Source organism: Aspergillus neoniger, assembly GCF_003184625.1.
Source record: "Aspergillus neoniger CBS 115656 unplaced genomic scaffold BO87scaffold_25, whole genome shotgun sequence".
In the NCBI taxonomy this organism is placed as follows: domain Eukaryota; kingdom Fungi; phylum Ascomycota; class Eurotiomycetes; order Eurotiales; family Aspergillaceae; genus Aspergillus; species Aspergillus neoniger.
The window spans coordinates 143,146-163,119 of NW_020291153.1; the positions used below are offsets into that span (position 1 = coordinate 143,146).

Consider the following 19,974-nt stretch of genomic DNA (forward strand, 5'->3'; position numbering starts at 1 on the left):
ACTTTACTTTTTCTCCTGTTTGTCCCTCCAACTGCTGCGTCACTCATTCTTGTTCTTCTTTCTCTACTTCTTACTTCTCCTTCATCTCCGGCCTGCATCCGAGCTGCATCCTTAATTCCCTCTCCTGCATTCTCCCTCCCCTCCTTGCTCGTCTCCCCTCGCTAATCTCGCCGCCCTCCTTTCCTTTCCCTATCTCCGCCTCTCGTTCGCTTCCCCGTTGCTTTGCTGCCTTTTCCTTCGTGCCCATATCAATAAACACTTTTCGATCTTCACATACCAACGCCTGTTCGTTGCTATTCTCTTTCCATTCATCTCGCATCCACGACGTTTACGATTTACAATAATCTACAATTAATTGCAACTTCCTCTCCCTCCGGCCTCGGGCATCGCCTGAGCCATGTTCCGCAGAAAGAGGAGCTCCTCTCAGCATCAGGTGAGTCTCCTATTCCGCCGGTCCTCTTGACCTTCATCATCCCCATTGACACGCCCAGCATCCCCTCTCTGCCTCCTCCTCACAATCCGCCCAATCCGCCGCAAGCCATGCCTTCCTCAAATCTCAACCCTCCTCCAGCAGCCTGTCCTCCGCCGCCGCTGCCGCCGCCCTCCGCAGTCTCACGCCGACCCCGACCTCTGTCGAAAATGTCCAAACAAAGCGCATGATGCAGCGGAGGGCCTCGGTCTCGTCCCAGGCAAGCGGCGTACCCAGTCTGCGTCCAACGAGTCGGAATGGCCTTCGTCGCGCCAATAGTTCGGCTTCCATGTCCACCCGTACATTCCGCGACCAGTCACCGCGACGCCCGGCCTCCAGTTCCGGTCCAGTCGAGGTTGCGCCGCCACTTCCTTCCATCCCTCAAGTATACTCCGCACGAAATAGTAATGTCCATCGTTCGGCCAGTGTCGGGCCGTCGCAGCGACCCAGCCCTCGCGGGAAGACGCCGGCAGGACGAGGCATGAGCGTTGATCGCGGTTTGGCTACCCAGCCCGCTATGCGCGCGCCAGGGTCGACCCAGTCTCCCGAGCTTCGACGACCAACAAGTCGGAATTCCGTCAATTTCTCCTATCCGATGAACTCTAGGCCAAACTCCCCGGACGGGTCCATTAATGCATTGGATAGGCGCGATGCTTCCGCGAGCATCTCACTTGCAGGTCAGCTCTCCTCGCCCGAATCTCCCAAAGTCAAGAATGCCAGTCCTCGATCGGTCCGAGCGACGAAGAGCATGGGCATGTCCCCGGGCAGCCCTGGTCGTGGTGCACAGTCCTCCGGCACTGCAGTAGCCGCTGCGCAGGCTGCGGTGGTGCCCCGGGTACAAGATGTCACTCACACCCAACCTCCGGTTTCTACGGCCCCTCGCATCGCTGCCCCTCGCGAGCAGACAGTCCCCGACCAGGCCCCTAGTCAGCCTGCTGCTCCCCCAGAACACAAGCAGCCAGTCCGCCCGCATATAGTAAAACGACCTTCCACAGTACCTGAGGATGCCCAGGGCGAGGAACGTGCCGAGTCAACTCTTCCTAAACAGCGGCCTGTTCCACCCCGAGGCGGCAGTGTGACTCCCGATACACAACCAACGGTCGCATTCCCACCCACACCCGATAGAAGCAAGGATCAATTACTTAGCCCGCCTATAAGTCCCAAGCTGCCCACACAACCCACTGAGACTGGCCAGGATAGCCAGCCGTTAGACATTCGCCAGTCAGGTAGTCCGGGCAGATCTGCGCACTTTTCCCGTCACTTGCTGGTGGCAGCCTTTGCCGGCGAGCAGCTGCACCAACCTCCCCCTCGGTCCCTGTCACCTGCCAAGTCAGCCATGAAGACTCCGCGCAAGATCTCACTTTCTCCGGAGGGGCGGACTGAATCCGTTCTCCGGCCGGGACCACCGCTGAGCGAGCTATCTGATGGGACCTCGGCAGCCTCCGACGAAGGGTCCAAACCAGGAAACCGGAGGAAGCCAATTAAGGTCAGTTTCGATGACGAGGCGGAGGTGGTAGGGGTTGCTGCAAGTCCACCAACATCGCCGGAGGAAACGCCTCCTGAGCCGCTGCACGAGAAGCCCAAACAAAAGACTCATTGGTTGGGCGGTAAGAAGAAACCAACGCCGCTGAATACTGAGTTTGACGAAGTGCTGAAGCCGCGGCGAGCTCTCCCATCTTTCGGCAGTATACGGGCCGGTCGGGATGGTGAGACGCAAGAGAAATCCGTGCCTGAGTTGAGCGACAACGAGTCAACAACGTCGTCGGACTCGCCTGCGGAAGCACTGAAGTGGTCTTTCTCCAATGACCACGCTATTGGGGGCCTTCTGACCGAAAGTCAATCGAAGGAAGCAGAGCCCCGCGTGGCGCCGCTCATGCTTGCGAATGCAGCCGAAAGCGAATCCGAGGCAGAGAAATCGCCACAGGAGAGTCATTTTGCTAGTCAAACGAATCAGCCAGAAGTTCCTACAGGGACTGTTGATGTTTCTTCTCATGCTGGGCAGGAGCGTACCGCGGAGACGACTTTGTCAGTACCCAATATTATGGTCCAGCCGGCGTCTCCCATGCTTGAGAAGGAGCGTCGGAGTCTCGAGTGGTATGAGGTTCCTGGGGGTTTCCCTCGCTCGTCGTTGGAGTTCGAGTCCAAAGCCCATGGTAAAATGAAGGCGAAGGAGAATTCCACGGACGCTACCAACAATGCCACCATAGGCCCTGCCGATGACGAAAGCGGTGACGAGTCGGGCGACAGTATCTATAGTGATGCTGAGGAAGGAACCGAAGGCAACGGCTTCGGGTCGATCAACGCCATCGTGGACGATGAAACAGCTGCTACTTCGGCTCCCAAGAGCGCAACCAAGATACCTGCAGAGACTGGTGGCACAGGGCGGTCTCACTCACCGTCTACCGACTGGCCAGATATACCTCAAACATGTCAGATTGCACGCACGGTGACTACGTTCCCGGATAAGGTTATGGAGCCGATCCCAGAATCCCCCGGATTTTCCCACGAGCCTCTTCCGTTTTCGTCACCTTATCCCCCGTTTCCGATCGAGCCGAAGAACAGACGAAGCTCTTCTCAAGCCGACATTTCACGTTCCTCCTCGGTCGCTGTTCGTCCAGCCAGGCATTCCATGCTGGTAGGAAGTAGCGACGCAATGCCTAGTAACAAGGCACCGCGCGCTGTGAATGGGTCAGCTGTAAATGGGCAGTTGGAATCCCAGCCTGAGCCACCTAGTGTGAGGCAGCGGCCTACTCCAGACAGTTCCCAGAGACAACCAGTTTCATGGAGCCCAGCTCTTGCCGACTCCCAAGACCTGAGCCGTACGCCGCGCATTAACGGCAAAACCTCGCCGGCGTCACCAAGACCGTTATCCAGCGGTAGTGATTCGTCCAGCAGCTTCAAGCGGGCTAGTCGACCGGCGCGCGCAGACTCCAACTACACCATGAGACGGACCATGCGAAGTACTCCGGGCCGCTTGGCCTCTAACAGAGCAACGTCCCCGCCAGTGGATACCCGCCCGGTGTCATCCGAATCTGGATTTGGCACCATGCGCACAACCTTACGGGCAAATGCTCCCAAACGTGAGAAGCCCTCGTTCTTCTCCAACAACAAGGCTCAAAAGTCCAAGCTCACAAAGGTGCCGGGCGGTGGTTTCGCCTCCCGGTTCCCTGACTCGGACTCGGACGATGAGGGGTACGAGGCCTGGAGGTCACGGCATCGGTACGAAGATTCCAGTGATGATGAACAGCGGAGCCCGAATGCCATGCGACCCGTCCGGGGCATTCCTCGTCGGCAGGGCACGCACGACGGCGATTCGACAGAACTGGAAGACAGCTCAGATGAGGACCATCGTGCACCCCCACTAGCCAATCCGCAGTCCCCAGCGAAGCCGAGCACATCTCGGGACCCTGCGCTAGCCGCTGTAGCTAAAAATCGCGGCATGACGGAGGAGGAGCTCGACGAATTCCTGCGCCAACCTAATCGTGGTCGGAAGCCTGGACTTCTCAAGCGTTTCAGCATTCGAAAGTCGAAGTCCCCTCTGGATAGAGGCCTAGTCAAGCCCGGGATAGACAGTCCCGTACGCAACGGAGGGCCTGCAGAGCGGCCCCGAGTGGATCAAGAGCAAGCACGAGGGGAATCTCCCTTTCCCGGGGCCGAGTCGAATATTGTGACGACCATCACGGCGACTAATCCCGCCCCACCCCCGTCCAAGCTGCTTCGCAGGCCTTCGCAGCGGTCCTCCCGCAGCGACAACTGGCCATTGCGCTCCGATCGGAAGGAGAGTCGGACAGGTTCACCCCTTCCTGCGAATGGCCCTGCAGAGCGACTAGCCACCGTCGATGAAACTCCTCGGAACGGCAGTACGGTTGTTTCACCTTCTCAGGGATCTGTCAAAGAGAACGTGAATCCTTCGACTGGCGTGACTGCGGACAAGAGTGAGGGACGGCCGACCAACGTGGCGGACGTACCGATCTCATCTTCAGGACGCAAAAAACGATTTCCCCGACTCCGGAAGGCGTTTGGCCTGCGCGATTGAAGTGAAGCGAACCTTCTCTTCTCATATATATACATACGATCTAATACCTGGTCTTGCTATCTTCATCCTGTCATTTTCTTCTCTTCCGTGTCTCTGTTGAAAATATGTGTTGTAATAGCTTGTTGATTTGTTACGATCTGACCTAATTCATGATCATGGCGACTGCCAGCCATCGCAGATGATGTCTGGGGATGGGCGATGGGCAGCGACAACGGCGCAATAGAAAGCAAGAAACATCAGGGCAGATAGGTTGATAAGGCCTGACGAGGATACGGACTACTCGGCGCTCAGAGATGGGGTATTGTTTGAACATTTGGGATTTCATTTTGGACTTGATTGATACCCTCGTTTAGGTTGCCATTCCGGCCGAGCGGTCGAGAAGAGGTGACAGGCCATGGCCGATAACTTACATAATCAATATTTATATGAGATCTACACTACGTTTTGGCTCATATTCTCTCGCATTGTTGTCCTTGTTGTAGATTTGCATCTTTCTTCTGTTTGACTTGCAAAGTGGTGACCGGGGAGGGGGAAAAAGCAGGTGGGGAGTCAGCATGTGAGAGGTCCTTCTGCAGATTATTGTCCGAGGACTGTAACCTTGTGTACAACACGAGTAATCGATGCGGCAGATTATTCGGACGCGTCCTCCACGGCGATGGCGGGCACAACACTACGGAGCTCCCGGTTCACCCAGGAAGCGACCGGAGATGAGCAGTCACAGAGCAAACAGGCTAGGCAGCAATGGCCTCGAACCGACCGGGTATTAGTTTCCCGCTGGGAGCGCCTAGACCCATATGTTGCATCCAGCCGAGGAAGCTCAGAGCAACGAACTGGAGCTGGGATCAGGCAGGGTCAAGGAAAATCGGCAGGCTGGCGCCCGCCCGAGCCCATCAACTGCACATACGATCAAGCCGAGCGAGAGGCTGGTCAAGCACGGACGAATGGCTGGGAATTGAGACACTCAGAGCTTGGCCGGAGTGGAGACGAGAAGTGAGACCGGCTGGGGAGCAACGAAGCTCGATTCGCCAATGGCGGGACAACACGATGAGCACGGCGCACAGCTGCAGCAAGCCGTGCTGGGCGAAGAGCAAGCTGGATGGTCGATGGGGGAAGCTCCAGGCGAGTCAGCTCCACGCATCGGGATTAATCGAGAGGAAGAAGAGGAGGTGGCAAAAAAGAGAAGAGAGAGAGATGAATTGACTCTCTAACCTTCATGGTTTCTCAGGGAACCGGCACCGAAGAGATGGGGTTTGCGGTTTCTGAATAATGAACGAAGAGCAGCAATATCGGCAAGGAAAAGCATTGGGCGACGATCGGTTGGAGCTCAGCGGGATCCAGATTGTCCGATCGAGGTTGTTGCCATGGGGACTCGGCTGGGGGCGGCTGGCCAGCCTCGTGGGTGATGAGATTAATATGGTGTGAATGCGAAATGAACCCAGCTGCATGTGAAGGATGTGGTGCCGAGTGGAGACAAACTAACTGTAGTACTACTTGCGTTACGGGCGATGCGTTGGAGTCAGTGGAAAATGGAGCTATCGATCAAACCACTGTGATCGGTCTCAACGATGGCGTCAATGCGAGTCTGAAAGGGACCCTACAAATAGCCAGCAATTGGAACACGCGGGCGGGAACCGTGGATGGGATCAAGCGCCGACCGTGGATGGAGAGGAGATTAGGAACCTCGGGATAAACCTCCCCCCATCATTAGATTGTACATCCCGCAGGAGGCTGGAAGGGGCGGAGGGGGCAGGGCAGGATGATTAATCCAGTAGATACCAGATAACTAGTCAGTCACGGTTCTACTGTAGATACGGGAGAGTGAGTCGTGAGTAGAGTTTGGAGAGCTGAAGCACCCAGTGGACTGTAAACATGGCCCCAATCCGGCAAGGCGCGGTAAACAAACGCGTATCTCCAGCTACTTCAACACCGTCTTTTCCTCCTCGTCATCAAGCTGTTCTCTTCTCTCTCTCCTCCTTCTCTTTCTATCCTTATCCCCCTCTCTCTCCACCTTCTACTTCTTCCATTCCATTCTTTTCCCCCCCTTTCTTTCTTAAGCTTAAGCTTATCTTACATTCCTCTACCCCAGGAATTCTCCGCTTGATTTGAGATCGATCACAAAGTATCGTCTCAATCTCAACCCCACGTACTCCCCCGACAAAAAGACTTCTTCTTCCCCGTAACAAGTCTTTTCTTGTCTCGTCTTTCGAGTTGTTGCCCAACAGTTCGAAAGGCATTCGAGAAGAGACGCCCGAAGGACAGCCAATCTGGACTTCGACGCCCGCGTCCCCATCCCCTTCAGTGTCTTCCCGTCGTCGTACCGGAGTGACGCTGTTCCTGAAGCTACTCTCGCGGCGCCTGCCAGAGTAGAGGAAGAAGTCAATCTCGATCGCACTTCGCACGTCGAACGGGAAGATACTCGAACCTCTGCTCCTCTCCCGGACCCCCGTGTCTACGGAAAGGAAGAAGTCGACCTTCACGCTTCTTCTGCTTCAGCTTTTGTCGAACAGGATCGTTACGGTCCTAGACCCGGTGCTCCTTCTGCTTTCCGTGAGGAGGACCTGACTACTACCGTCAATACTGTTCGATTCGACGAGCGTGTTGAGACTATTCCCCCCGTTGGTGCTGCTGCTTCCTCTGCTGCTCCTCGGTATCCCCAAGTTGATCTAGCGCGTGAACGGTAAGCCACTATTTTTATTGGATTTTTCCCACTTTTTTTTTCTTTTTCTTTATTTACATGTGTATTATTTTTGGTTTGTTTTCTCTTTCTGTTACTGTTTTTGTTTTGTTTTTTCCCGGTGGCTGCCTGGCTGGGGCATAGGATTGGCACGGGGCACCACATCCACTCCAGCCTAAGTGGAGAGCGACAAGAAGCGGTGTCTGGCCGTGGCTTCACTACTAGTCGCGTCCTCCACTTCCTTCTTACGTGGCACCAAAACAAACAAGCCTCTCTTCCCCAACCCTCTTCTCATTTCCTCTTCTACTTCCTCTTGCTTTCCTGTTTTCCTCTTTTCCTTTCCCTTTTTCCTATTTCTTCCCACCCCATCCATTGCATTCCCACCCACTTGTGGTCCCAGCTTAAGCTTCCCCTTCCCACATACCACCCTCCCATCAAAAGTATTAAGTCCTGTTCCACCCAATCATCACACGTTCCCCTCAATCATACCCCAACCCTACTATACATCACATCCCCTTGCCTGCTTGTGTGCTTGCGTGCTTGCTGTTTGTCTACCTACCTATTACCCCATTGGACCTCCACCCGCCCTTCATACATGACCATTGCATTAGTTCCTCTTCTCTGACGCACCCATAGTTATCGTGAACCGTCGGTCCGTTTCCAAGACCGTCAACCCACCTACGATCAGGCTCTCCAGAACCAGCTTGACATCACTGAGCGCGAGTATCGTCGTCGGGTAAATAATCCTACCTACGACGTTCCTGCCTCTTCGTACGACCGCCGCTCTCAAGCTTCGGTAGATTCCTTCTCTGGTCCTCGCCAGCAGTCTAGGGACGTTTCGTACGACCGCCAGTTCAAGCAGTCCGAGTTTGACGTCTCGTACGACCGTGCTTACCAGTCTAAGCCTGTCGACTCCTACCCCCGCGACCCCTACAGCCGCCGTCAACAGAACGTTGAGCCGGTTCCCGAGTCTCCTAGCAGCTCGAACTCTGTGAAGGTTCTCAAGACCAAGACTGTCATTGATTCCCCTCCTTCTCGCAAGATGGGTTACTACGACGACGACGGTAACTATCACTCCTTCCGTCGTGGTGTGGAGCGCGCTGCCGACCGCATCATGCACCCTCACGGTCACCACGACCGCCAGGACGTAGTCGTCGCTGACGAAGGCGGTCCAGTTCGTTTCCGTGAAGGCGTCCGCGAGGATGTCCGTATCGTTGAGCCCCGTGCCGGTGGCAGCTCCTCGACCGCCGAGACCGTGCCGATCCCCTGCCACTTCATCCGCATCGGCGACATCCTGATCCTTCAGGGCCGTCCCTGCCAGGTGATCCGCATCTCGGTCTCCCCCCAGACCGGCCAGCACCGCTACCTGGGTGTCGACCTGTTCACCCGTGAACTCCAGGAGGAGTCCAGCTTCGTCTCCAACCCCTCTCCTTCCGTCGTGGTCCAGACCATGCTCGGCCCTGTCTACAAGACCTACCGCATCCTGGACCTCCGTGATGACGGCCGCCTGGTCGCCATGACCGAGACCGGTGATGTCAAGCAGGGTCTGCCCGTGGTGCCCCAGGGTCACCTGTTCCGCCGCATCCGCGAGGCCTTCGAGGATGGCCGTGGCAGCGTCCGCGCCCTGGTCATCAACGATGGTGGTCGCGAGCTGGTCGTCGACTACAAGGTGGTCCACGCTTCCCGCCTGTAAGCCCACAACATCCACCTTCCCCATTCGGTTTAGCTCCCGTGTTGTACCCGCTGGTTTGTTCCGCCGGGTATGATCCACGGGATACCTTCCCGAATAAGGTTGCCGGGCAACTGGGTGAGAAACTTTTCTCGACGATCCTTATGACATGACCTGACCTCGAGCTTTTTGTATCTGATGGATTATGCAATGATGGAATGGCCCCTTGAAAATGATGTATTGGCATGGCCTTGTTGTACTTAGGATAATGGATGTAGCTTATGCTGTTTGTATACATGATTTCAGTAAGCTTAATGTAGTTGGCACATTCCGCTGCAGCTTATATTTGGCACACATTCAAGAACAGAAAGTAACTCTCACTGATACTCTACCAGCAGATGTCATTTTACTCTTTCACGATGACACTGTAATCCCATTTATCCTCTTTGTCTCAAATCCCATGATGCCAAATCACACCCCGGTCACTCCATGCACCCTCCTACACCTTATATATTGTGCGTCCCCTCTCACAATTACATAGCAGTTGCAAATAACAGCGCAATATATCGATTGCCACTAATACTACTCCATAGATATGTTGATAAACTGATTAGTATATTTTGTGTAGGGGCAGGTGTTTGTATTAGGTAGAGTGCAAAGAAGTAGTAGGTCACGGATATGTGTGGATATATATCCCGATCATACGACGTCATCGTATCTCAAATTAGAACTCTACTTATTTGGTAATATATCATGAACAAACAAACCACTTTAATATGTCCAAGAGAACTAACCCTACTGGCTACGACCTGTCCCTGAAGAATCTTAATCTAAATTAGCTCGCTGCTCCTTCCATGGCGTCTGCAACCACCCGTGCGGAGCTTAAACCTGTCTGGGTAAATATCTCGTCATACTACTATACCCCTCGTTCAAGCAACAGCATATTTATTGTCCATAAGCCACAAGTTACCTCTCAAACTTATCAATCAACTATCCAACTCAAAATGTATATCTCTATAATCCCGCTGCTACCATTCCTCGTAGCCAGCCATGTCAACGGCCTGGCCCACGATTCCGGAGTATACGGGCCCTCGCTGGAGCTTATTCACCAATACTATGACCAGTTTCCCACCGGCATCGCTGTATCCTCCACGGGGCGCATGTTCTCCTGCTACCCTCTGGGTCTAGACGCCAACAACACCCGCTACCAGGTAGCTGAGCTTACGGACTCGACGACCGAAGTGCCGTATCCTTCTGCGGAGTTTAACTATCCTCCTGGTGGGGCTGTTAATTATTCTACTTCTCCGGCAGTTAGTCTCCTCCCTACCAGTAATACTACATGTCTGTCTATTATTGATACGTCCTAGACAACGGTCAACTACGCAGACCATCTCATCAGCGTCCAAAGCGTAGTGGTCGACGCCAAAGACCGTCTCTGGATCCTTGACACTGGCCGCGCTACCACGGCGAACAACACCCTCCTGCTATCTTCATATGGTGGTCCAAAACTAGTCGGAGTAGACCTGGCCACGAATAAAGTGTTCAAGACCATTCTCTTCCCCAGGGATGCAGTCTACCCAGACTCTGTATGCCGCCTTCTTTCCTATCAGATTACCACTACGTATCTAACCGAAGAATGAATAATAGTACCCCAACGACGTCCGCTTCGACCTCCGCCCCACCCTCCCCAACACCTCCGGCCACGGCATCGCCTACCTAACCGACTCCAGTCCAGAGGGCCGCAACGGCCTGATCGTTGTTGACCTCGGTACCGGCAAAGCCTGGCGGCAGCTGGACGGGCTATCTATAACGAAAGCAGAGCCCGACTTCCGCGCCTTCATCTGGGGCGACGTTGTCGATGTCTCCACTGGAACCGATGGAATTGCGCTCTCCGCTGATGGTGAGACGCTCTACTTTGGTGTTGTCAGTGGACGGGACATTTACTCTGTCCCTACTGCTGTCTTGCGGGATAATTCTTCTGAGGGACGGGCCAAGGCTGTAAAGAGCGTGACCAAGATAGTTCAGAAGGGCGTGAGTGATGGGTATGAGACCGACTCAGCGGGACGGATATACGTGGGAAGCTTCGAGTCGAATGCGATTAATGTGGTGTATCCTGGGAATGGCAGCGTGGAGACCTTTGTGAGGGATCCGAGGATGGGGTGGACGGATACGATGAGTGTGGTTAGTTTTGGGGGGAATGGGACGGAGGAGAAGGGATACTTGTATTTCACGGAGAATCAGCTGTGGAGGCAGGAGAAGGAGAGGCCGTTTGGGCTGTTTCGGGTGGAGTTGCCGGGTGGTGCTGGGAAGGTAGTTCTGTAGTAGGTAGTTCGGTAGGTAAATATTATGCTATGAATGCTCGGTCTCTGGAGAAATAAGTCCGGAGTAGCGGTATAGAATGGAACATCTCATGATAACGGTGTATGGAGTAGAGACTCGGTTTCTGGGGATAAGTCCGGAGGTATATGTAATGGGGAGATTTTCATGATGATGGTGTGTGAAGGTATTCAGCCATGGAGATAGGGATGGTATCTGCGGCTTCCAAAACCCTAAGTCCGGACATCCGCGGAGACAGTTATCACCGAGTGCAGCTACTATCCCAACCTTTGATATAATATACTACATAACCAAGATTCGTATATCCTCAAACTATAAAAGGTCTGAAAGAGCCACCTCATACAATACCTCATCACTCACATTTCCACCATCCTCATTCACAGTCACCACCCTACTACGAATCCACCACCTCTTATACTAAGAGTATACAACAACAATGTCCTCACCCACCACCACCATTCCCCCATCACCAACCAAAAAATCCCCCCTCTCCCACCACCGCCACCTCTCCCCCACCTCCTCCATCCGGATCTCCCCCCTCCAACTCGGCGGCATGTCCCTCGGCACCACCTGGAGCGACCGTCTCGGCGCGGTCCCCAAATCCTCCGCCTTCTCCCTTCTCGACAGATTCTACGCCCTAGGCGGCAACTTCATCGACACCGCGAACGCCTACCAAGCAGGGCAATCGGAGGAATGGATCGGCGAATGGATGGCGACGCGGTCTCCCACCCGTCGCTCGGAGATGGTCATCGCAACGAAATACACCCTCTCCCCTATCCCCCCACCACCATCACCACCATCCACAAAGGACCAAGATGTTCCTCCCCCAATCCAACAAAGTAACTTCGGCGGCAACGGCACCAAATCCATGCGCGTCTCGATCGACGACTCCCTCCGCAGACTGCAAACCACCTACATCGATGTGTTCTACGTGCACGCGTGGGATTACTCCACGAACGTGGAGGAGTTGATGCAATCGCTCAACCATCTCGTGGCGCAGGGGAAGGTGCTCTACCTGGGGATTAGCGATGCGCCGGCGTGGGTGGTTAGTAAGGCGAATATGTATGCGAGGGTGCATGGGCTCCGCGGGTTCAGTGTTTATCAGGGACGGTATGGCGCTACGTGTAGGGATTTGGAGAGGGAGGTTATTCCAATGTGTAGGGATGAGGGGATGGGGGTTTGTGTTTGGGGGGTGCTGGGGAATGGTATGCCTCCTTAGTATCTTCCTTCTTCTTTTGGTTTCATCTTGGTGAATGTGGTTGTTGGGTTTGCTAATTGTATATGTGCTGGATAGGATACATCCGCTCCCCCAACAAGGAATCTGCTTCGAAGAGAGTTCGAAACGTCTCCCACCTACTTACCGGCTACGAAGAGCAGGTTTCGTTGGTGTTGGATACCGTTGCAAAACGTCATGGGGAGGGAGTTTCTGTGACGAGCGTGGCTATTGCCTACGTGTTGCAGAAAACACCCTACCTTTTCCCCATTATTGGCGGACGGACGGTCGAGCAGCTTGAGGAGAATGTGCAGGCGTTGAGTCTGGAACTTACTGCGGAAGATGTGAAGGATATCGATGCTGCGTATCCATTTGATGTGGGGTTCCCGCATAGTTTTCTCTGTCCCGGGGGGTATCGTGATGGTGGGGGTAGTCCGGGACCTCAGGATGTGGCGTTTTCGAGGACGATGGGGGAGTTTGATTATGTTGAGGGGGCGAGGGCGATTAGGGCGGTTAGGGGGTGAATATGACTATATTGGGGGGGGGGGAGGTTTGGGTTGAGTGTATGTAGTTGATGGGGAATGGACTTGTTTAGTAGGTGTGTGGCTTGGTTGTTTCCTTAGTCATGTTGTTGTGATCTTATGTTATAGGTAGTTTGTTTCTCAGGGATTAGCAGAATGGTATTATACTATCCACAGCAATGAACATTAACCGTATGTGAAAAATGAAGCCATATGCAGAACCATAACAGGTGATCAGCTGCATATGGCATATACGCACGCCTGAACTCCAACCGACATCAAACATATCCAATTCACGCCTCAACCAAGCAAATCGACTAGATGAGCAGGGTACTTCCATAAGACTCGTAACGCCGACTGTCCTCAAGATGCTCCAGAAGCCATAATATACATGTCCACACTTTCAGAAGAGACGAACCGGGTATCGTGCGTAGCAAAAACTCCGAGCCAGCAGTTGCCAAAGAAGAAACGGATCTGCTGTAGCTCCGTCACCGTTCCCCAAACTTGCCATACTCCTGCTGCCACTTCAAGAGATGACGAGTCAACACATCCATCATCTCCACGCTGCTGAGGTCCTTGAAATCCTTCTCTGCAGCGGGTTGCGCCATTGAACCGCCTTCCAGGCCGGCGCTCTCGATAGCACTGGAGAGAAGTTGATTCTCGCTCAGAAGTCGGGTGATCCCGTTCGGGCGGTCATCATTACCCGGCGGGGTGGTGCTCTCCCCCGCGACAGCCATTTCCACCTGCATACGTGAAATGAACTCCAAGATCGCCGTCACCCGTCGCTTCATCTCGTTCATGGTAGTTCGTTGGTTCACGTAGCGGGGCCGGCTGGGCTTGCCCGATTCACTGCTGTTGATGTGTGTCCCGTTGACACCCACCCGCGGCGAATCCCCTCCTAGATCATGCGACTGTCCACGCCGCGGCGACCGTGTTGTTGAGTCGGTGCCGTTGGTGTCACGATCGCGAGTATATTGATTCCGTCCGATGCGACCGCCACGGCGTGCAGGCGGGCGGCCGGATTTACGAGTGGACGGACGCGAAGGTGCAGCTTCCTGGGCAGGGGCCGGCGTTTCCTCCGGACTGGGCTGCTTCGGTTCGGGTTCGCTCGCATTAGGCTTGGTTGGGGATCCTGCTTCATGGTCGGACTCGGCGTCTTTGACAGTTAGCCTAATGATATGATTTGACAATAAGCAGCATCACTCACCATCGCCCTTCTGTCGCTCCGAACGGCTTTTCCTACGAGGTGGAGCCTCTGGCTGCTCCGCTTCAGGTTCTTCAGGTTCTTTGGTTTCCTTATCACGCTGGCTGCGTGAAGCAGCTCTCTGCCGCCGGACGCCATTGGTGGCAGGTTTCTTCGACTCATCCTCCGAGACAGGCTGTGAAGCAGGGTTACTTTTCGAAACGGCACCCGGCGAGGGAGAGCTCGTGCGCTGTCGCTTAGTCGCTTGTTTTTGCCTATTGTCGTGTTAGCGTGATCACCAGTACGACCAACGAGCAATGTTCAACGTACGCTTCACTGTCGCTGCGACTTCTCTTGGGCCTCCGGGCCGCAATATCATCACCAGCTGGTTTATTATCCTCCTTGCTCTCTTCGATGGCCCGCCGCAGCTGCTCTTCTTCATCATAAGCGGCATCACGGCTATTCATCGTTGACCGTCTCTTAGGATTGGTAGGATCATTGTGTCGTGGTTTCGGTTCCTTGGCGCGTCTGGATGTTTCCCGCGACGATTCTCGCGACGAGGGAGCAGTAGAAGGGGGAGGAGCGACAGGAAGGTACTGAGACGAATATGATCTGCGAGATCGTAAGCGAATATGCCACATGATGAGAAATATCAAATAACCAGAGACGACAACACAAGCGACCGGCTTGAAAATTCAACTCTGGCAGCAGGTACCGAGTGAGAACGAAAGAAAAGGATCAGCTTACCCATTTGTTTCGCTGATGATTTTATGGAGGTCTTTGCGACACTCTTCACAAAAGTACTCATCGGGGCTCATAGCCTCGTCCATAATCCCCACACAGCCACCATGCTGCCAGACTTTGCACGAATCACATTGAATGAACATGCTCCCGATCTCGTCTGGCAACAAGTCTGATGCGTCTGCGGTAAGATTGAATGCCTCATCTTTAATACCGGTACGCAAACCATTGCGCCGACTTAGATCACGTCGAGAAGGAGGCAGACCCGGGTACTCCTGTTGTCCACAGAGACACCGGGTAATCTCTTCCTCTTCGTCCTCTTCTTCCCCGTCATCGTCGTCACCATCCTCAAGTCTCATATGGTGATCATTATCCTCCTCCCCCCGAGCACGCTGTCGCTGGCGTGTTTCTCGAAAGTCACTTTTCGAGCCTGTGTCGGCATCGTCGATCGACTGGGACCGATTGGTGGAGGAACGCTGAGGGGAGGAGATCTTATGATTCGACCGGGTGCTTCTTTCGCGAGCCATGGAATTGGAGGAGCTGGAGGAGTTTGTATGCTGAAGAGTAGCTGGAGAGGGCTGGTTGCGTGCACGAGAGGAACGACGAGGCGTCATAATGGAGGGAAGTTATTAGCGGGGGAGAGGGCAGAGCGACCGAACTCTGACAATAAAACGGTCGTAAGGTATGGAGGGGAGGGAGGTAAAATAGGATATGGGTTCAGAAAGAGAGTGGACAACGTCAAGGAGAAGAAACCTGCCCGTGAGCGAGCTGTCGCACACGGGTGGAGAGCTGAGGGAGTCGACCACGCCTCAGACAAGTGGTTAAGGATGACAAGAGATGCAGCAGAGGGAAAAAAGCCGGCAAGTCAAGGACAGAGGAATGCCAATTGGAACCAAAGGGGAAAAGACATCCAAGAACTGCGCCTGCGAGCTTGAACGAAGACCGAGGACTACATAGTCTGTGAAATTGCAGGAAAAGGGTTGGTGGGGAGGAGAAAAAGGAAGAGGAGGAGCGAGAAAGAGGGAAACGGACCCAGAATGAGAGCGTGAGTGACGGCCGGCCGCCGGAACGGGTTTTGAGCTGCGCGCCTTTGCGGTCAACGCGCATTGGCCGTTTCCCCGCTCTATTTCTCTCTCTTTCTCCCCTCTCTGTCTCTGCGCGCGCGCTGTTCTTATCGACCTTCACTCTTTCCGCAAGACTTATTGACGATACTTATGGGGTGACCCGTGTCTCACTAATGTGTACTCTAGTGAAGCCGTCCTCTCCTTTCTCATCCGCCAATAATGTCGATCGGTGATAAAGCTGAGCGGAATGCGATGATGACATTCATGCCAATACTGTCCTCCAAACCCCGCTCACCTCTCTGCGTTGCTTTGTGGCCAGTAACCCGGGATCATCGTCTTCCGTTTCGATATACATCTCTCTTTCATTCTATCTCAATCGTTGCCCCATTTCGACTGACGATGGCCCAAGCGACTGCTAGTACCCATCGCCACGGACATTACTGGGACAAGATCGGAAATTTGAGACCTTGCTGACTAACCCACACTGTGGCAGACTCGTGAGTCCACCATGGCGCCTACTATCATCCTTCATCTTCGTGTCGGTTAGAAAGGTTCTGGTTGATCCAGCTCAGCGATAGCGATTTCTTTGTTCCACCCCACTACTTCCGCGATCATACAGAGCCTACCAGACTACGCCGGGTGTTCGGGTGTGCCGTGCGGGTCAAGATACAGCTCACTATGAGCTGTTATGGGATCGGTTCACACAGTTTTTGTCATATGGCACGATAATCTGGGTATATTATGGCCTCTTCGAACAAGAGCTGGCTGAGGATATGATGAGTGCCACGGGCGAAAGCACGTGTAGTCACCGACAAGCGGATATTAAGAGAGGCATGGGATAGACTAATGGACCGAGGGACGCAAGGCATGTCGGAGCCTCCATATGCTCAACATTTGCAGTGTACCTGGACACGCCGACCAGAATATACATAGCTTAGTTAGGAGTTCTCAGGTCCTTGCAGGGAAGGAATAAAGGATGCGACACTGCAGGACAGGCTAGACACATTTGGGAGGAAAACTATTCCGCATCGTATGAGGAGAGCTGAACATGCGCGGTACCCCCCGAAAGAGATTGCCCGCGCACCGCGTCGTGTATGAACCACGATCGGAGGAGGAGAGACAGTAGTAACTCGACTTCGGAGTAGATAGTTGAGGCTTTGGGGCGCACTCTGGCCTAAACGGGACTAGCGGCACCACATGGAAGCCTTAGGCAGCCGTAGGTATCCGCTCGGCCCAGAAAGGAAAGCGGATTAGTTATGGGGAGTGACTTATTCATCTAATTATTATCCACGAGCCATTCGATTCCCACCCCTCCGCCATCTTCGTCCCCTGTTGCCTTCCCCTCTTCTGATTGCTAGTTTACTTGTTTAATTCCCCGGGATCGGCTATCGCTGCCCGTATATCTTTACACCCGTTTCTGCCCTTTTCCTCTGTCCCTCTTTTGCGTGGTCCGGGGTTGAACTGGTTTCGATTGTCGGTCCTTCCTTGCCGACACCTCGGGTTGAGTCGTCAAAAAGTCTGCGTGGGCGATATCGGTGCATGGTCTCCTACGTAAGTCCCTTGCTCTGTCCCGGGGATCCTACGAGTTCAACTCTGGCTGTTGAGACTGGCGGGGACCTTGGATGCCCTCGTGGCTGGTCTCCCTCCAAACTCTGTGTGGTTCCGGGTGCCAGCGTTGGGAACATGACAACTGACTTGTGGGTGCCAATTCAGTGCGGTCAAGGGTCATCTCCGTATTGCTCCTCCACCCCCCCTCCTCTTCCCTCCGTATCCACGCCGACCAGACGGAACTGGCTATAGAGTATCGTGTTGGAGATAGGTTGGCCATCGAGGAATCATAACCAAAATAATCGGAGGGAAGAGTTGTCTCTAAATTAAAGCAAAGGGAACCATCCGGGGAACTTGCCGGGTTGGGCTACAAGGAGGCAAACCACCATTCGGCTGTGGTTGTGGAGGTCGAGAGAGAGAGCCGAGAAACTGCCATCATGACTGCTACGCTGAGTATGTCTTTTACCAAGGATGTCTGTTCCTCCGGGGAAGTAGCGTCTGGCCTTGTTGGTGCGTACAATTGACGGGTTGTCCCCCGATGATGGATCCGCGAATTCCTGGGGCGGATCTAGAAATCAGGGTTCTGCTGGCTGCTCAGTTGCTGATACTGCTCACCTGCAGATGGGATGTTTAATTCGGCCCCAGATACACCGTCCCCTGTCTATCCGGATAGGCTCATCCGCCCTCTGCCCAAGCGTACCCTCCGCTCTCGCCTGTCCTCTGAAGCGGCCGACTCGATCCTCTTCCCACCGGCCCCTCCTGCCACTCAGCTGTTCTACGGAACCTCTGTGGACAGCGCAGACATAGTAAATGACACCAAAGTGTATGTGCAGCAGAGCGACGGTCGCGACCAAAGCCCTGAGCGTGACCATTTGCCGTATGAGAATGGGATGGAGCTGGAGAGCGGTGATGAGGATGGGCCCGTAGTTGTGCGTCGAAGTGCTGGTTTCCGCGGGTCGTCATTGTCCCCCTCTGCCGCCTCCAGTGCCCCTCCTCAGACGCTGCCCAGCAACAGTGAAGGGCCTCTAGTGAAGTCCTCCTCGGCGGGTCCCGATGGGTACGATGCGTTTGAGAACACCAACAACAAGAAGAAGCGCAAAATTCCTACACCAGGCAACCTCAGCAGTCACCACTCCACCCTCTCTCCAGAGTTCTCCAGCATGGGCCTCGCGACGTCTTTTCAGTCCCCTTCCACTGCTGGCGAAGGCAGCCATGTGAGTACCTTCTATGGCACGGGCAGCCCCGCGTCTCCGATCTCTAGCGGCATGTCCGGTGCGGGACGAGGTCGCCTTGGCCGCCAGCCGCAGCGTGGTAGCACGGGGAGGAACTCCTTATCGCTTCATTCTCCCATCAGTTGGCCTCGGACCCCTACGCGGCGCGATGGCCTGTTGTCGTCCCCGGGACCAGCAGGTATGTTTCTGTTGTGTGTCTGACCGAGTGTTCGGGCTTCGCTTACGCACGTTTAGGTGACTCCGCCCCGAAGCCAGACCAGGGCATAATCTCCGCCGCTATCGCAAATGCCGCCGCTTCAGCATTCTCCTCACCTCCTCCTGGACCCGGTCATGTCAGCATGCTCGAACGACAAACGCCTACGCCGACCAAGACTCAGTTCACCTTCACATGCGAGTCGGACTCGTCGAAGGGAATGGCCCTGCAGGCACAGAACTCTTACACTGCGCAGCATCGTTCACCCAGTGCTCTCACTGCAGCTGTCCAGAGCCAGCGGGGATATTCACAAGGCACCCAGACGATCCCAAATGCCACTTCGCAAGCCAACTCTTCAGGGGCATCTCAACAATCACAGCACTCGCAACCGCCGCAACTACAAAATGCTGGGACTGAGCCTGCAGCCACGGGGAGGAAGAAGAAGCGGTCTCCGGGTAGCCTCTATGCTCTGGCCGCGCGTCAACGCAAAATTCAGCAGCAGTATGCCAACCTTCACCACCCGCCCAGCATCGAGGACATCTGGATCTGCGAGTTCTGCGAGTACGAGAGCATCTTTGGCCACCCGCCTGAGGCTCTCATTCGCCAGTACGAGATCAAGGATCGCAAGGAACGGAAACGATTGGCGGAGAAGAAGCGGTTGCTCGAGAAGGCCAAGATGAAGGGCCGTAAGGGCAAGAAAGCGACTAAGAATGCCAGTAAGCACGCAGCGGCCCAGCACGCAGCCTATGACCAAGGATACGACCGAGCGTCCGTGGATCATTCTTCAACCGGAGGACCAGGGGTGCATGATGACGAGTATTTAGGCAACGAGTACGAGGACGAGGGGATCCCAACCCCACCTCCAGCGCCTCCAGGTACCGTCAAAAATGCACTACCACCAGGACATCCGCCCAAGCCAGCCGCAGCAGCAGGGTCGGGCGCTAAGAGTGCAGCGGACGGCGGGACAAGACCGCCCTGACAATGGAGCAACGGCTATCGAGCTAGCGAGCGGTGATAGGCCGTTGTTCACTCTTCCTTTCGGTTTTCTCTTTGTCTGTTTTCGATTTAATGCATGCCTACTTTCTTCCACAACT

At 54.5% G+C, this 19,974-nt stretch overlaps 9 protein-coding genes across 9 annotated transcripts; 7 read left to right on the forward strand and 2 right to left on the reverse strand.

Moving 5' to 3' along the window:
- The first annotated feature begins 44 nt into the window (after positions 1-44).
- Positions 45-4,941, forward strand: BO87DRAFT_363271 (uncharacterized protein). Its single transcript, XM_025621677.1, has 2 exons — positions 45-433; positions 492-4,941. The coding sequence occupies exons 1-2, from the start codon at positions 398-400 to the stop codon at positions 4,503-4,505; spliced, it is 4,050 nt and encodes a 1,349-aa protein (XP_025477592.1). The 5' UTR covers positions 45-397; the 3' UTR covers positions 4,506-4,941.
- A 413-nt stretch (positions 4,942-5,354) lies between these two features.
- BO87DRAFT_378410 (uncharacterized protein) lies at positions 5,355-5,764 on the forward strand. The gene has a single exon (XM_025623788.1). The coding sequence runs from the start codon at positions 5,534-5,536 to the stop codon at positions 5,711-5,713; it is 180 nt and encodes a 59-aa protein (XP_025477593.1). The 5' UTR covers positions 5,355-5,533; the 3' UTR covers positions 5,714-5,764.
- Positions 5,765-6,374: 610 nt separating this feature from the next.
- Positions 6,375-8,872, forward strand: hexA (putative Woronin body protein HexA; the record flags this gene model as incomplete). Its single annotated transcript, XM_025625388.1, has 3 exons — positions 6,375-6,398; positions 6,728-7,182; positions 7,816-8,872. The coding sequence occupies 3 exons, from the start codon at positions 6,375-6,377 to the stop codon at positions 8,870-8,872; spliced, it is 1,536 nt and encodes a 511-aa protein (XP_025477594.1).
- A 980-nt stretch (positions 8,873-9,852) lies between these two features.
- On the forward strand, positions 9,853-11,170 carry BO87DRAFT_440710 (MRJP-domain-containing protein; the record flags this gene model as incomplete). Its single annotated transcript, XM_025627968.1, has 3 exons — positions 9,853-10,134; positions 10,216-10,434; positions 10,496-11,170. 3 exons carry the CDS (start codon positions 9,853-9,855, stop codon positions 11,168-11,170), a joined length of 1,176 nt encoding a protein of 391 aa, XP_025477595.1.
- Positions 11,171-11,621: 451 nt separating this feature from the next.
- BO87DRAFT_363279 (Aldo/keto reductase) lies at positions 11,622-12,922 on the forward strand (the record flags this gene model as incomplete). Its single annotated transcript, XM_025621678.1, has 2 exons — positions 11,622-12,390; positions 12,480-12,922. The coding sequence occupies 2 exons, from the start codon at positions 11,622-11,624 to the stop codon at positions 12,920-12,922; spliced, it is 1,212 nt and encodes a 403-aa protein (XP_025477596.1).
- Positions 12,923-13,107: 185 nt separating this feature from the next.
- BO87DRAFT_363283 (putative transcriptional regulator (Cti6)) lies at positions 13,108-15,866 on the reverse strand. Its single transcript, XM_025621679.1, has 4 exons — positions 14,850-15,866; positions 14,433-14,714; positions 14,127-14,377; positions 13,108-14,075 (listed from the first exon to the last, which is right to left on the reverse strand). Exons 1-4 carry the CDS (start codon positions 15,455-15,457, stop codon positions 13,408-13,410), a joined length of 1,809 nt encoding a protein of 602 aa, XP_025477597.1. The 5' UTR covers positions 15,458-15,866; the 3' UTR covers positions 13,108-13,407.
- On the forward strand, positions 15,792-16,746 carry BO87DRAFT_440728 (uncharacterized protein). The gene has a single exon (XM_025627969.1). It carries the CDS (start codon positions 16,127-16,129, stop codon positions 16,379-16,381), a length of 255 nt encoding a protein of 84 aa, XP_025477598.1. The 5' UTR covers positions 15,792-16,126; the 3' UTR covers positions 16,382-16,746.
- On the reverse strand, positions 16,307-17,163 carry BO87DRAFT_440732 (uncharacterized protein). The gene has a single exon (XM_025627970.1). It carries the CDS (start codon positions 16,774-16,776, stop codon positions 16,621-16,623), a length of 156 nt encoding a protein of 51 aa, XP_025477599.1. The 5' UTR covers positions 16,777-17,163; the 3' UTR covers positions 16,307-16,620.
- A 918-nt stretch (positions 17,164-18,081) lies between these two features.
- BO87DRAFT_313334 (uncharacterized protein) lies at positions 18,082-19,859 on the forward strand (the record flags this gene model as incomplete). The annotated part of the gene is made up of 2 exons (XM_025619614.1): positions 18,082-18,865; positions 18,922-19,859. 2 exons carry the CDS (start codon positions 18,082-18,084, stop codon positions 19,857-19,859), a joined length of 1,722 nt encoding a protein of 573 aa, XP_025477600.1.
- Positions 19,860-19,974: the final 115 nt, after the last annotated feature.